The sequence below is a fragment of the Neolamprologus brichardi genome, chromosome 7, assembly GCF_056152115.1.
Source record: "Neolamprologus brichardi isolate AB-2024 chromosome 7, ASM5615211v1, whole genome shotgun sequence".
Classification (NCBI taxonomy): Eukaryota; Metazoa; Chordata; class Actinopteri; order Cichliformes; family Cichlidae; genus Neolamprologus; species Neolamprologus brichardi.
Window position 1 is genome coordinate 27,416,975 of NC_142110.1, and position 17,238 is coordinate 27,434,212.

At 42.2% G+C, this 17,238-nt stretch overlaps 1 protein-coding gene across 2 annotated transcripts in view; it reads left to right on the forward strand.

The window, feature by feature from the left end:
- The window catches only part of LOC102782775 (UDP-glucuronosyltransferase 2A2-like), a 19,689-nt gene extending 3,245 nt beyond the window's left edge, over positions 1 to 16,444 (forward strand). For both annotated transcript variants that reach the window (XM_035913448.2, XM_006782217.3), the window contains 6 exons: positions 10,501 to 10,990; positions 14,507 to 14,655; positions 14,737 to 14,868; positions 15,040 to 15,127; positions 15,267 to 15,486; positions 15,671 to 16,444. In XM_035913448.2, coding sequence (XP_035769341.1) covers positions 10,501 to 10,990; positions 14,507 to 14,655; positions 14,737 to 14,868; positions 15,040 to 15,127; positions 15,267 to 15,486; positions 15,671 to 15,950 — 1,359 coding nt within the window. In that variant the 3' untranslated portion in view covers positions 15,951 to 16,444. The remainder of the gene's footprint in view (positions 1 to 10,500; positions 10,991 to 14,506; positions 14,656 to 14,736; positions 14,869 to 15,039; positions 15,128 to 15,266; positions 15,487 to 15,670) is intronic.
- Positions 16,445 to 17,238: the final 794 nt, after the last annotated feature.

Below are 17,238 nucleotides of genomic sequence, written 5' to 3' on the forward strand. Positions count from 1 at the left end.
CTCCTTGCTATCTAAAATATAACAGGACACTGGCGTAAATTCTCGACCGTCTCACACTTCTGTTTATTCAGTTTTCTGTTTGACGTTTATTCATCTGTGTAAAAATCCTGGAGGAACCCGATGGATTAATAAAGTTTTATTTAATCTAATCTAAGACAATAACTTTGATCTCAGCCAAACTGATTTACTCCAGAACAAATAAAACACAGACAAAAGCCAAACAATTTCATTTTTAAGTTATCTGAGTGACTTATATATCATATTTAACCTGAGTAGCGAAAGACAGCGGGGGTCTGAAAACAATGAAGCCGGGAGTCCGCTGCTCTCGCCGGGTCAAGTGACCTTTGAACCCCCCGGCTAGCTATCAAGCGGGTGGGTAACAGACGTCTCCGAAAACGTCGGAGCACTTTTGCAAATATGCGATATCTTGATAAACCGAGCAGATATTTGAAGTTTACACACCCACATTCTCGTCTGAAAATATGTTAAAAGTTTATTTTGTGACCCAGAAAGAGAAATAAGAGTAATATTAAAACGCAGTAGCGGCCGCCATTATTGGATACTGGAATTGGCTGGGCCACGCTATGAATTCTGGGATATGGTGGGCCACATCCGGACACACCCGACCCATCCTTCAAATTCGGGGAAATTAAGGACGCATTTGTCAGCCGCATTTGAAGGAGTCGACGAATTGGGTCAGCCTTCGTCGCCTGGCTGTGACGTAATCGGCCTTCAAATGCGGCCTCTGAAGGATGCAGCCGACGTTTTGGGACACAGCTATTGTCTCACTCTCCTGTCAGTTCATCTTCCCTTTTTGTCTCTCAGCTCCAGTCCCTCCTTGCCCAAGTATTACTTCCCACTTTACGGCTTTGAGTTTCGTTTCGTGCTTTATATTCTACATTGTATTTTTCCCTACAGCCAAATGGCTCGTTGTGAGCTTACCACAGCCTGCCTTACATGTCTGCATTTGGTTCTTAACACACCTCACCCTTTGCAATTTGTGACGGTATACTCTAACCCAGGCACTATCCCAGAGGAGTTTAGAGAAAAGAGAATTGTCCAGGAAACCAGTCATGAAGTTTCACTGATCGGCAAGAAGGTGGCTAGCAAAGGTGGACCACCTCTGGTGGTTTGGCCTGTGGCCAGCATCAATGTGGGAGGAAACAGGACAGCTCTGAGGCCGCCATCAGTGAAGGTGACCGAGCGCTATTGGTGGCTTGGCTGGACACTGATGGTGACGGTGAGGACCCCTCTGTGACTCAAATGCCATGGGACATTGAATTCTGGTGGCATTAGGTGGCATGGGACCGATAGGTTCTGCTGAGGAGCCAGGGATATTGAAGACTCGGGGGACGCAAAAAGCTGATACCAGCCCCAGCCGATGCAAGTGAAGGTTGCATAGGCTAGGACTGGACTCATAGCTGACTGTGGAGGCTATGGCAGCGCCGCAGAACATGCAGATCTCCTTAGAGGCTGACGCTGCAGCTGGGACCATCTGCCCCCACCCTGGGAAAAAAAATTGGGTGCAGGAACAAGCTGGACCCAAGCCACCCCCATTCAGGGAGTGAGGATGGGTGTAGGGTTCTCATACTCAGGGGAGGCCCCGGGTAGATCATCAGTCTCTAAGAGTGCAAGTTGTGATACATAAATATTGTCTGGAAGGACCTGCACATATGCCCTACTAACAGTCTTAGGAATGCATGCAGTGAACAGTGAACAGTAAACAGTAAACAGTCTCTGGGAATCCAGGTTCAGGAGCATAATAAGCAGTGCTCTGCTAGGGCTTTCATAGGTATATCACCAATGGACTTAGAATGAGCTGACTGAGACACACAATGAGCAGTTGCTGATGAGACTCGGGTATGTTATTATTCATTTCTCAAAAACGTTAACAGTTTTAGCCCCTATAGGCTCAAACAATAATGCCTTGGCTTTAGCAGAAACAGTCTTTGAAGCACCTAATTCAGGTGAAGCAGTTATCATGTTTGCTAACTCAGAAACAGAGCTCAGACATTAAATGAGCAGAGGTAGATTGGTTATTGGAGAGTGAAACACTCAACGCAATTCTGACATCAGAAGGCTTTTTTAACCCAAAAGGTAACCTCTATATACAATTCACTAGTCTCAATGTTAATACATACAAGAACACAATTAATACCAGCTGAGTCAGAAATAGCTGATTTATTTATTACTCGCTTGAAAACAGAAAGGTTTATGTGACCATTTGCATTAGCTAGCACAGAGAATGAAATTGCTTCTGTAATACACCCAACACAACAGTTTATTTATTTACAGATTCATTAGTCTTCAATTTTCCCCAAAAACCCAGTGGTGGATGGCATTACCTTGGCCTCTAGTAACACTGTGAAGAATCTTGGGGTCATTTTTGACCAGGATATGTTCTTCAATGCACATATTAAATAAATATGTAGGACTGCTTTCTTCCATTTGCGCAATATCTCTAAAATAAGAAATATCCTGTGTCAGAGTGATGCTGAAAACCTAGTTCATGCATTTATTACTTCCAGGCTGGACTACTGTAATTCATTATTATCGGGATGTCCTAAAAACTCCCTGAAAAGCCTTCAGTTAATCCAAAATGCTGCAGCAATAGTACTGACTGCTTCCTGGTCCCAACTCTGGATAGCCATGTAGCCAGACTTCTAGAAATCTGCTCCATCCAAAGTGGGATGGATGCCGTCTCACCTAACAAGACCTGGTTTCCTCCAGAAAGCAGTGTTGGGAAGGAGCCTTTTAAATGTATTCCACTACAGATTACAGAATACATGCCACAAAATGTAATTTGTAACATATTCCGTTACATTACTCAATGAGAGAAACATAATGGAATACTTTGGATTACTTAATATTGTCATGGTCCTGAGTCTGATGACTCAGTTGTGTTTCTTTATAATATTCTGTGTTCTTGTTTATTCTGTGATGTCTTTGGGTTTGGTTTGCCATTCGTTAGGGTTTTGTTTTGTGCCTGCCTGCTCCCACTTCTCTGTGTTCCCTCTGTCTGTCTGTGGTGTCACTGTGACTGCTTGTGAGTCTGTCTGTTCAGTTCAGTGTCTTGTCTGGTTCTCTGTGTCTGTTAGTTTCCTGTTTTATTCTGAAGGTCCTTGTCTTATGTGAGTATGTTCAGTTTACATTTCCCCTGCCTCGTCTGTTGTGATTTCACCCAGGTGTGCTTCCCTCCTGTTTCACATCCCCTGATTACTGGTGTGTGGTATTTATAGTGTGTGTTCCCTCGTCCTCGTGGCTGGTTCATCTGCGTTTCTCCCTACGTCGTCCTGTGTGGTTTTCCCCCATGTTCTCTTCGTCTCCCTGCATCTCGGTTTCTTGTCTCAAGATTTCAGGTTTGTTTTTCCCTTAGTTTTTCCCAGTTTAGGTTTTCTTAGTTTTAAGCTCACCCTCACCATCTTTGTTTGTATCTACTTTTGCTAAATAAACTCACTTGCACCAGAGCTGTCGCATCTTGGGTCCTAAATAATTCACACACGGCTTGCCCCGGCAACCCGTGACCAGTGTTGGGACTAACGCGTTATTAAGTAACGCGTTACAGTAACTACGTTATTATTGTGGTAACGAGCACGGTAACTAGTTATTATGCCAAAATCAGGAACGCGTTAGTCGTTACTGGGATTTAGATAGGGTCGTTACTCGTTACTTCGTGTGGTGGCTATCGCGGAGCTTCCACAGATTCTGTAACATTGGCAAGTGCTGGAGGCCAGCAGGTGGATGAGGGAAAGGGGACGCAGAAGGAAAAGAGACCCGAGGCGGCCGCCGGTCCAAGTGTGAACTGAACTTCAGGTAAGAAGTTATGACCTGCAGTCTATCTGGGTCAGATATAAACCAAGTTTAGGTGGAGTTTATTTTCGTTATTCTGACTTTTTCCATACTGCGTACTAGCTAACATGACGGAGTTTCTATACAGCTGGGTGGGTGCTATGAAGTTAATGTTGAACTTTATTTTGTTCATAAGTTATTAGAGTTGCCAACCGTCCCGTCTGGTGTTCAGAGAAAATATTAGGCGTTTCTTATTGAGGTGAAAAGGAACAGTTTGTCCTGTAATTCAGCTACAATGAAAAAGGCACAAAGCTGGAGTTATTCTGTCTTTACGCTGCACAGCTGCCTCTTCTTCTCTCATTCTCTCCCCCTCCCTCTCCCGTTTCTACTTCAATCATGAAAACTGATCAATGATCAGCTGATCGGCTCTCTTGTTTGTTTATCGCCCACTTTGCGCCAGAAAGAGGAAACCAGCCGATGTCGCGTTAAACAACAGCAGCACGTTTAAGCTTGATCAACTGTTGTTAGAATTTATTTAATATTAATTTCTAGTATCAGCAGATGTTTGCTGGAGCCACAGCTGCAAAAAAGCTGCTGGTCATGATATCGGTTTGGTTATCTGGTGAGAGGGAAACATGAAGATGAAACCAGGAGATGTCCTTACTGAATCATCAGAGCTGAACAGGTGATGGAGAAACAGGTTTATCTTTTAGGTGACATAAATGAGTTGAAGGGAAGTTATGAACTGTTTCTGAGAGACAGATAACCCCAGAATCCCTTTTAGGTAGTTGACAGCTGGTAACTGTGCAGGTGCAGATCTTGCAAAGTTTTGCCAGGGGGGCCAGGTAGGGCATTAACACGGAGAGGTGGGCACAAAGAAATACTTTTCTTTCTTATTCTCATTTAAAATGTCTAGCTTTTAGAAAATAATTATCTGAATCTTACAACAAACGATTGATAGATTGATGCATACATACCATCAAAACAGTGTACATCACTGTCACAACAGCGTTTGTTTTCATTCAAAGGCTTTATGATTTTTCCTATAATGGTGGGCCAGTCTCTAGTCAAAATGCCCGGGCCGATTTTTGTCCCAGTCCAGCCCTGTATGCAGGTCATCTGCAGTCTGGTGTTACCTACATCTTCCTATTCAGAAGGCAGAATTTCCAAGTTCTGAGTACAATCAAAGCACCACGACTGCAGTTTTTGTGTTGGATGTAAAAGGTGCACATGACGCTGTGACGTAGGCTAGAATCATGGCAGCAGTCATTGACGGTCCAGGCGTGGGATTTCTCTCGTGGAAATATGCACATTATCTTTTCCTTTCTATTGGTAGGTGGCACAGTGCACTTGTGGCAAGTAAGGAAGCTAGAAGACTGGCAAAGTTATGGAAGCAACACATTAACAAGAGAATTCTGAGTAAAACCAAAGTTACTTTCCCTAGTAACTAGTTACTTTGAAAGTAACGAGTAACTTGAAGTAACTGAGTTACTTTTGATAGAAGTAACTAGTAATGTAACTAAGTTACTATTTTAAAGTAACTTACCCAACACTGCCCGTGACAAATATATATTGTCATGCTTTTTACAACTACATGAATGTACTATTGCTTTGTGATTTATTACTATTACTGAAGGCTACTCACCATACCAATACCAACTAGACTTTTAAATCTTAACATAAAATGAGTAACAATAGGGTGGACATTAGGTAAGGCTGCACTTTTTGCAGTGATCATGTATAGAAAACTATTTCTGTATCAGTAATATGTTTTCTTTTTCTCTGTTAATAATCATGTGGAAGTGATTGTGCTTAACTGTATGAAGCTTATTAGACATTATGAAACAGATGATACATAAAAGTGAATTTTGCCAAATGTTTTTTTTTCTTAAAGAAATCTACTACATCATGTGTATTTTTTTTAATGCCATGTGTCATTTATATTGCAAATATTAATCACAGTTAAATTAAGAGGGGATGTCAATAAAAACTCAGGAGCTGTGGTGTCATCAAGTACGCCGCCGTTCCAATTGTAGAATGATCGCGCTGCGTTCTCGGAAAGTCCAGACTCCCGTATGAACTGTGAAGTCCGGACTAGCGAAAACGTGATTACGGACTTGCGTACTTGAGTATTTAGAAACGGCCTAACAGTCTGCAGTCTATGAATTAACCTCAACTAACGCCAGCTAACAATGTTAGCTCGGTGGCCGTCATTAGCCTTCATTAATAGTAATAAAAATCACACAACAATAGTATATCGAAGATGCTGAAGTTTCGCCCATCCCATTCTTCTTATGAAGTGGTGTCCAACTAAGAAATGCATTCCTGCCAGTGCACTGCTGGCTCTGCTGTGCTGGCTCTAGGTCCATTGTGTAACTGACGCCACCAACATTAACAGGACACTTACATTAGAGCCTCTTATTACATGTTTTGTTTGGGTTTCCAGCAATCAGAATCAGAGAAACTGTATTAATCCCGGATGGGAATTGAGTTTAAAAAAAAAAAAAAAAAAAAAAAAAAAAAGAATTATTATCAGGATAATTCTGATAATAGATAAAATTATCCGGTCGTATTCGAACCCAGGCCGGCCGCTCTCAGGCATGCAATATATAACTACATGCTCATCCAACTGAGCTAAACCTGCACCTGACTGTGAGGGGATAGCCTACCATATGAAACCAGAAATGACCGCCGTGTATTCTATTTATTTCAACAAAGTAACTGTATTATGATTACCACCTATTCAAACGGAAACTGTAACGGAATACAGTTACTCATATTTTGTATTTCAAATACGTAACACCGGTACATGTATTCCATTACTCCCCAAAACTGCCAGAAAGTTTCCCAATTATCTATAAAGCCCGCATTATTTTTTGGACACCACTGAGACAGCCAGCAACTTAAGGAGAACATGCAGCTAAACATGTCACTTCTGGTCCGATTGGGGAGGGAAAACATTGTTTTGGCAAAGTTACCCACAGATTCATTATTAACTTTAGGGACCTCCAATTGACGTAACCGGGTGCCATTACTGACAATGTGATTATATTTTTATTGAATTTACGTTTACCCTTAGCCAGCAGTTTTAAATTTCCCTCAATGTCGCCTGCTCTGGTTCCTGGAAGACAGTTGACTATGGTTGCCGGTGTTTCTAGCTTCATGTATCTCAGAACAGAATCACTAATTAACAGATTTTGATCCCCAGCGGGTGTGTCACCAAGTGGAGAAGAGCAGTTAGACACATGAATGGGTTGGTGGTGTACCAGGGGCTTCTGTTTAAGACTATACTTCCTCCTCACTGTCACCCAGTTATCCTGTTTCTCCGGCTGCTCAAGACATTCTGCTAGGGGATAGCTAGGGGGGCCTACAATACCTTCAGCTGCACCAGCTACAGGGGCCTGGCTAGCAGCGGGTTTTTCAAGGGTGCGAAGCCGAGTCTCCAATTCAGTAATCCCGGCCTCCAGAGCTGCAAATAGGCTACATTTATTACAACTATCATTACTGTCTAAAGGAGGCAAAGGAGTAACTAAACATCTGACACAATGAGCAGGAAAGTATAGGAGAGACAGGTGAAGAGGCCATGCTGCTAGCAAGTCGGCTATGAGCTAAGCTAAGTTAGTGAATCCCTAAAGCAGTGTTGCCAACTCCTCAGTAAGGAAAATCGCTATTGGTTGTCCTAAAAGTCGCTAGAAGTCGCTAAATGATGTCATCACCTAATTTGCATAATTGGTCATGCTAATGTAATTGTAACCTATGCTGCTGGAGAGAGAAATAACATCGTGGACGAGACATAAAGTGAGCAAAAAACGTCCTAAATGCATTTAGAATTTATTTAGAACTACAAATTACAAAAAACAATAATTCCTAAAAGAAATTTAATGTCTTTCACGTCTTTTTTAGCGACTTTTTTTAGAAAAAAAGTCGCTAGGGGGTCTGAAAACTCGCTAAATATAGCGACAAAGTCGCTAAGTTGGCAACACTGCCCTAAAGACATAGTAAGTGAATGCTGTGACTATAAATTAGACCATAATTACACTATGAAAGAAGTTTTCTATAAATTTTTAATTAAATTGGCTAAGCAGAGAAGCTACACGTGATTCCCATGATGCATTGAGTATTCCTTCTTCAGTCACCTTTTTCACTCACTATGTGTTTATAGACCTCTCTGCATTGAATCATTACTTATTATTAATCATTGGCTCTCTTCCGCAGCATGTCTTTTGTCCTGTCTTCATCCCTTCACTGGTTCTGCTGGAGGTTTCTTCCTGTTAAAAAGAAGCTTTTTCGTTCCCACTGTCGCCAAACCACTTGCTCAAAGGGGGTCATATCAATCAGAATCAAAATGAGAATACTTTAATAGTAATAATAATAATTACAAGACAATAACAGTAACAGACTAAACTGATTAAATAATACAATATATTGCAAAGTTAAATATCAAGAATATTGCAGAGGTGAAATATACATGATTGATATTTAACTCTAACCTGTGAAACTTTGTCATTTGTTATTTTATTGTAGAGCATGTGCAAAAGGGTGTAACTATTGCAGTGTGTACTGTGCATTAGATCGATCAATCAATCAATCAATCAAGGCTTTATTCGCCACGTGCAGGTTGCCCTGCAGTGAAATAGGCTGAGACAGTGTCCTTCGCCCTGCTAGGCTAAGTAAACAGTCTTCCAGCCAACCCAGGTGGCCTTGTAGGGAATGGGAAGGAACAGACTAAACACAGTCGTTATCAGGGTGTTTTTGTTCGGCTCCAGCCTTGCGACAGCAGCTGGCGCTGAAAGGGTATCCACATGAAGTGATGGTGCTTTTAACTTTTTACTTTAGTGCGAACAGCTCATATGAATTTCAAAGCAGTTCTAACAGTCCAACACTGGTCTCTCAATCTCCCATTGGAGAGCCGCGAGCTTCACCATGATGTTGTCATTCTTGTGCTCAAAGAGCCGATTCTGAGAACTCACGACCATAGTGAGCCTCCCCAAGATGTAATCCAGTCTGCACTCAGAGATCTTATTCTGAGTATTCACGGCAGCCATAGCCTCTCCAAGATCTTATCCGTGCTGCACTCAATGAGCCCATTTTGAGAAACTCACACCTCTTCCCATCATTTCAATCCCAGCGGGCAGCCTTGTGGGGGTTTGAACAGCCGGTTCCGCTTTCTTAATTCTTCGATAAGTCAGGGCCAAGCCAGCTCCGATCAGCCAGAACCCTGTTACCATGGTTCCGAATAGGTAGATATCTTCAGCACTCAGGCTCACCCAAGCCCAGACTTCTCATTGAGAAAGGGGTGTCAATTGCATTTAGGGACAAGTTGATCAAATCCATAATTCCTCTTTTAGGTTTTAGAGAACACTGTGAGAGAGTGTTCCAGGGAAAAGTAATGCAAAAAACACGAGACTAGACAAGGACATAAGAGGCTAAGCAGGGAAGCTAAGGGAGAGGAGAAAAGTGTGACCGCCTTCGTCAAGAGCAAGAGCAGAAAAAAAAGGAGTTGTAGAAGAGATGGCCACGGGCAGGAATGATTTCCTGTGTCATTCAGTGGTGCATTTGGAAAGCTGAGCAGTGGCATCAAGGCAGAAGAGCAGTCTTACAGTGGAAAGGAAGTGGTGTGGCAAGTGCAGTGTTCTTTCTTGACCACAGATGCGGGATGATCTGGGAAAGGTTCCTCATCCTTTGACCACTGGCTTGCCAAAAAGGAAGCAGGGCCAGGTAAGGAAAAAAACAGTCTGTCGAAATAGTGACGATGCAGAGCCAGTGAGGGGACTCGTATCAATTCTCTTGTGGAAACCAAGAATGTGTTTATAAATCCTAGGCAACTGAAGTAATCATGGGTTGTCCCTGAGGATGGCGTCAATGCCTCTTAGCCCGACTGATAGAATCTTTAAATCAAAGGACTTGTGAATGCAATCCTGAATAATCTTTCCTCCTTCTCTCCAAACTCCTCTGGAATAGCATCTGCGGGGGCTGTTTTATGGTTAGAGTATACTTTCAAGATTGCAAAGTGCGAGGTGTGTGAGGAACCAAATGCAGACGTGTGAGGCAGGCTGTGGTAAACTCACAATGAGCCATTTTGCTGCAGGGAAAATACAATGTAGAATATAAAACACAAAATGAAACTCAAAGCCGTAAACTGGGAAATAATACTTGGACTAGGAGCGACTGGAGCTGAGAGACAAGAAGGGGAGATGAACTGACACTCTGACAAAAGGAGAGTGAGACAATATGCACACAGGTGGGTGATTAGGGGAAGTGGAGAACAAGACACAGGTGAACCAAATCAGGAAGGAGCAAAAACTAGTAGGACTCAAAATAAAAGATTACTACAAATACCAAAATCAACCAACAAAGGATATAACAGAAGTTGTAGACTAATACATGAAATGTAAACTTAAGAATTTAAAAATTCTAAAGATGTTTGAACCTAATTTGAAAACCCAAAATACACAGACCACTGGGCAACAGGCCCAAGACCATGACGCTGGATTAAGGTCCTTTGGACGGACAAGGTCAAAGTGGAGATGTTTGTTCATAATGCACAAAGCCAAACACAGTATATCAACATAAACACCAATTGCATGAGGCTTTTATTCCATGTTTCATGACTTATTTTATCTTGTCTTTAATCTCCAGGCTGACAGTTTACACACCATTACTGGGCGGTAACTAAACAATAAACTTGATCAGGTGTTTTTTCACTTGCAGGTGTCATATAGCAGGGAGGAATATGTGGGCACCCTGCACAAATTCATCCAGTTCTCCATGTACGAGTCACACACCTCTTCACCGCTGCAAAAGATCATGAAGATGAACCATTTCATGGGCCGCACCCTGGACTTTGGGAGGCAGCAGTGTGATGGGGTGCTGAAGAACCAGCAGCTGATGGCGACTCTGCAGGACAGTGCTTTTGATGTTATCCTACAAGACCCCTTTGCAATGTGTGGCGACCTGTTGGCTGACATGCTCGGCGTGCCACTCGTCCTCTCGCTGCGCTTCAGCTTTGGCAGTGTTATGGAGCGACACTGTGGCCACGCCCCATTGCCACCATCTTATGTTCCATTAGCTCCTCTTCCATACAACGACCACATGACGTTCACGGAGAGACTGATCAACATGGTGACATATGTTGCATCATCCATGCTAACTGAACTTGCCTGGAAGCTGTCTGTGAATAAATACTATAGTGAGATCAAAGGTCAGAGGTCACATCATAATGATGTCATTATCTGGTACACAGTGGTGGGAAAAAGTGTTTGTCCCCCTCCTGATTTACTATTTTTTTGTATGTGTGTCACTCTTAAATGTTTCAGATCATCAAACAAATTGAAATATTAGACAAAGATAACACAAGGAAACACAAAATGCCGTTTCTAAATGAAGGTGTTTTCTATTAAGGGGGAAAAATCCAAACCTACATGTCCCTGTGTGAAAATGTGATTGCCAGATTGCCTAATAACTGGTCGGGGCTCTCTTTGCATTTGGGCAGCAGGTTGCATTTGCAGTAACTGGCAATAAATCTATTACAGTGCTGTGAAGGAATTTTGGTCCACTCATCTTTCCAGAGTTGTTGTATTTCAACCAAATTGGAGGGTTTTCAAGCATGAACCACCTTTGTAAGGTCATGCCACAGCATCTCAGTCGGATTCAGGTCAGGACCTTGACTGGACCACTCCAAAGTCCTTAGGGACTAAGTAAAGCGCTATACAAATACAGGCCATTTACCATTTACAGGCCATGTTACTTTTACGTCAGATGTACTGGGACACACACTTTTCAAAAAGTTAAACTTTTGTCCCATCAGTTCACAGAGTATTGTCCCAGACTCTGGAGGATCATCAAGATATTTTCTGGCAAAACTGACACGAGCCTTTATGTTCCTTTTGCACTGCAGTGGTTTTCGTCTTGGAACTCTGCCATGCAGGCCATTTTTGCCCAGTCTTTTTTATGGTGGAGTCATGAACACCAGTGTTGGGAAGGTTACTTTTAAAATGTATTCCATTACAGAATACAGAATACATGCCCCAAAATGTATTCTGTAACGTATTCCGTTACGTTACTCAATGAGAGTAACGTATTCTGAATACTTTGGATTACTTAATATATTATCATGCTGTTTACAACTACATGAATGTACTATTGCTGTGATTTATTACTATTACTGAAGGTCCGTGGCTCCGAACCGTAGTAAAGGGACCTCTGACTAATACGGGTTCCGTGTCGGGCTCGTAGCCGAAAAATAGCTTTACTTTGTTGTGTGGGTCAACTTTGCTTGCGAGAGACAGAGAGAGGTGTTGAAAGGCTGCTCCAACGGAACTTATTGTTTTTGGAGGAAAACACGAACACAGTGTACAGTCGAGTCTTAATAACGTACTTACAACTGGGCTCGTCAGGCACTCTTCTTGGCTGCAGTGGTTATTATTATATTTACATGCTTCCAGCTCCCGTTTTTGCTCAGTGACAGCTCGTACTTTTCCACTCTCCTTTTTCTCCCTCCTCTCGCTCACAGACACATAACAGGTATGGCAGTCCATTCTCCCTGCAGCACGGACTACACTGCCCATGAGGCTACTTTCTTTTAGAGATGGCACGATACCACTTTTTTATGTCCGATACCGATACCGATATCATAAATTTGGATATCTGCCGATACCGATATGAATCCGATATAGTGTTTTTTAATCAATAAAATGTTTTTTTTAATATCTTGCTGCATTTTGTATAAGTTCATATTCAAGTTTAAATAAATAACAACACTAAAGCTATTCTGTTATACCTGTATGTAAAAAAATACACTGCACCCAAAATATTTCATAGTTCAGCAATACTGATCAAACTAATAACCTTAAACCTGCTCCATCCTCCCTATTCTGGTATTTTAAAGAGTACTTAGCAGAAATATTAAGCAACCTAACTAATAGGGTTGCAAACTCCCAGCAAAAAAAAAATAGGGAACCACCCTCCACCTCATGATGCTTAATCGATGTAATCAAATTTAATTTGATGCAGGGGGAAAATGCACAGAAATAAATTATTTTTCAAGAATAATTAAATAGATTCAACATCTTTCTTCAACAGAATTGCAGACTGCACAGATGGTATCTTCCCAAAGGAAAAAGTACTATAGCTTACTAGGGTATATTAGACTTAACAGTTACTATATACAGTAATGGACTTCTATACATTTTACATCAGATTAAAACTTTGGGTGTAAGAGTCAGATAATTATTTATTAAAAGCTAGACATTTTAAATGAGAATAAGAAAGAAAAGTATGTCTTTGTGCCCCCTTTTCCCTGTTCATGCCCTATCGGCCCCCCTGGCTAAACTTTGCTAGATCCGCCCCTGCACAGTTACCAGCAGTCAGCTATGTAGAAAAGGATCCTGGTGTAGAAAGTATTAATAAATAAATTCTAACAACAGCTTATCAAGTTTAAACGTGCTGCTGTTGTTCAGCCGCTGGTTTCCTCTTTCTGGTGAGAAGTGGGCCAAAAACTAAGAAGAGAGACGGACTCGCGACAGAAAAGCCGATCAGCTGATCATTAAGCAGTTTCACGATTGAAGTAGCAGCAGGAGAGAGAGAGAGAGAGAGAGAGGCAGTCGCTCCATAAGCTTTACAAACATTCAGAGATGAACTTACACACTTGCTTTACTTCTCTCTGGGAAAACTTCCTCGGAGATGAAATGCTGGTTTGCTAGCTAGGCTACAAATACACACAGCCGCTCTATCACGTGATGCACACTGCTGCGACGTGCTATGCTGTGTAGCAAGTTTTGTGAGGTGCTTTTTTGATATTTAATGGATCGGATTACATTTTTTATTTCTCGCCGATATCCGATCCAGTAATTTGGGTCAGTATCGGACCGATACCGATACGTAATATCGGATCGGTCCATCTCTACTTTCTTTAGAGCTATACCTGTAGCATTCTGCCTATTAGCTTAGCACAACAACAACAACAACAACAAAAAGGTGCTCTCTCACCCAGGAAACACACAGTCACAGAGAGAGAGCGTTGCCCTGTAACCATGGCAACCGTAGCGCTGCCGCCTGGAACAACAGAACATAGCTGTCAAACAAAACCCAAACAGTCCTGACCCGCGACAATATGAAACAGGAAAATACCGCATTTATTTCAACAAAGTAACTGTATTCTAAATACCACCTTTTTAAATGGTAACTGTAACGGAATACAGTTACTCATATTTTGTATTTTAAATACGTAACGGCGGTACATGTATTCCGTTACTCCCCAACACTGATGAACACTGACCTTAACTGAGACAAATGAGGCCTGCGGTTCTTTGGATGTTGTTCTGGGGTCTTTTGTGACCTCTTGGATGAGTCTTTCATGTGCTCTTGGGGTAATATTGGTCAGCCTGCCAGTCCTAGAAAGGTTCACCACTGTTCCATGTTTTCTCCATTTGTGAATAATGGCGCTCACTGTGGTTCGCTGGAGTTCCATAGCTTTAGAAATGCTTTATAACCGTTTCCAGACTAAAAGACTGCATTTTAACTTTACTTGTGTTATCTTTGTCTAATATTAAAAAATTTTCTTAAGATCTAAAAAAGATAAATGTGAAAAACGTACAAAAAAAAGGTAATCAGGAATTGAGCACCTTTTCTCACCGCTAAATGTGAAATTTAGGAAATAAAAGTAGCCAACTACAAGCTTTTATTTTGAAGTCATATCCCTTCTTTCCTGTATGGACAGGAACTCCCAGCAGTGTGTGTGAGACTATGGGGAAGGCCGACGTGTGGCTCATCAGGACATTCTGGGACATTGAGACGCCACGGCCGACCCCACCAAACTTCAAATACGTGGGCGGTCTACACTGCAAACCGGCCAATCAGCTGCCAGAGGTGTGAGCTCTGATTGCACACACTTTTATTCTGAAATGGGATAGGTGAGTGTTGATGTAATGATGATGTCACATCTTCCAGGACCTAGAGGCATTTGTGCAGAGTTCAGGTGATGCCGGCATAATTGTGGCTTCCTTCGGCTCCATGGTAACCAACCTGACGATGCAGCACGCTAACATCATCGCCACTGCCTTCGGTCAGATCCCACAGAAGGTCAGAAGCTTCACCCACTCACAGACAAACAATCACGGACTGGGCTGTCAGCAGATATTGATTACATCATTGATTACTTTCTGGATTAATCATCAAAAAAATACCTGCATGCAGAAGAAGCTCAGATGGTTTGTTTCATCTTTGACTTGAGGAGTGTTTTCTTCCTTTCAGGTGATTTGGCGTTACCGTGGCGAGCCTCCAACTGCATTGGTGCCAAACACGAAGATTTCTGATTGGATCCCTCAGAACGACCTGCTGGGTATGACTCATTCATGATGTCATGGGATTTTGAAACAAAAGCCCAATGAGGCCTTTTATGTTTTTTTAACTTCCTTAACTTCCTCAGGTGGATTTTGATGTTCTTTCACAATAAAAGCTCTGCATTTGTTTGTCCTCAGGTCACCCAAAGACAAAGGCATTCGTGACACACGGTGGTACTAACAGTCTGTATGAAGCTGTGTTTCACGGCGTGCCTCTGGTGGGCGTGCCGCTGTTTGGCGATCAGCCTGATAATCTCGCCCGTATGAGCCGCAGAGGCACCGCCATCGTCCTGGACTTCAACCATCTGACAGCTGAGGAGCTGGCAGAGGCGCTGCACGTTGTCACAAACCAGCCAAGGTAAAGGTGATTGTAGTGTGGAATTGTGTTTGTATATTTCCTGTTAATAGTTTCGTCTTTGTACATTTGGACCTGTTTAATAACATTTTATTTCCTGTCTTTGACCTGATTCCTTCACAGTAAAAGTGCACTACTGTTTAACAGTGAAACTGTTAAAGACTTCCTGTTTGTTTACCATGCACAGCTACAGGACCAACATGAAGCGTCTGTCAGCGGTGCACCGCGACCAGCCAGTAACGCCACTGAGTACCGCCGTCTTCTGGGTGGAGTTTGTGATGCGACATGGTGGAGCTAGGCATCTGCGGTTGGCATCATACGACCTGAACTGGTTCCAGTACCACAGCTTGGACACCGGTGCTGCCCTGCTGGTCGCTTTGATGACCGTCGCTGCTTTGTGGTGGGTGGGGATACGCTGCATCCTGCGGCAGTGCAGACGGCGAGCAGGAAGAGAGAAGAAGGACTGAAGAGAGATTTGACATTTTTGGAGTAATATATAAATAGGTTTGGAGGTTTTAACCATCCAAAAGAACAAATGCAGACATACTCCACAGGTTTGGTTCTTCTTTCATTTTAAGAACACATGACTGCACTGTATTCTCTGCTTCAGAGGAGATGTCCTCAAATGCAGCTTCTCTATTATATTTTCTAATAAAACAAACTGTCTCATCAGTGTAGAGTGATGCCTCTTATTCAGTCTGCCATCTGCCATGAATTTGTGGCTGTGGTCACAAAGCTGTGTCAAAGGTGTGACTGTGAACAGCTACAATGAAAGATGAGTTCACTTTCTGCAGGGTTTTTCTGAGCCAATCCGCTCAGTGTACTTCACACACTGAATGACAAAAGGAGGCATGTGAATTATATTTTTATTTGTAGTGTTACAAACCCCTCTGACGCCTTGGCTTCCAATCACAAATTCATTGTGCTCTCAGCAGTAATTCCTGGTACCACATTTTGTTTTCTAAATTTTATGTTTATTGGTGTGTGGATGGATGTATTGTCGTGTTCTATTTTCTTGAGAGAAAAAAATATGCTCAAATTATGACTTTTCAAAATTAATTGTTAAATGGTTGGTATTTTAAGTTTATTTTACATAGAGCCATGGACCTCTGCCTTTCAGGGCTCAGAGAGACAAAGGATGGCACACGAAAGCAGTAAGCACTTTGTGTGTCATTGTGTGTTAATGTCATTGGTTAAAAAGTCGGGGAAAACCAAAGATTTAGAATTGGGTCCCCATATCTGGCTTGAGTCCAGTATCTGGCTCGCATTTCATATCCTGCACCTATTGGACATCTCTTTCTAACAGGAGATGACTCTTCCCACATCCCCATGGCAACCACCTCTCCTCCTCCGGTCAGGCCTATAGAAGTGAAGAGAGAGAGAGAGAGAGAGAGAGAGAGAGTCCTTTATGGAAGTGGGTGGGTGAACAGCGTTCATCGTTCATAATGCACGTCGCACTCTTCAGTTGCAGTTTTTCGGATGTTCATTTGTTATATTTTAATAACACGTTAACTTTTGTCGTGACATGTTTTCATATCATATTTAACATCAGTTTATTTGAAGTGTTTTTCTGCCTCGCTGTCTGGATTATAACATGTAATGTTGCTAATGCACAATAAGATGCTGCTCAGTTAAGCATCATGGTTCATTATATAAGAATGTGATTAATGGTTTAAAACAGCTTTGTTGTTGTCAGCTTCCATTAAACGGTTCTCAAATGTAACTTCATATCTCAGTGTTTCTTAGTGCTAGACC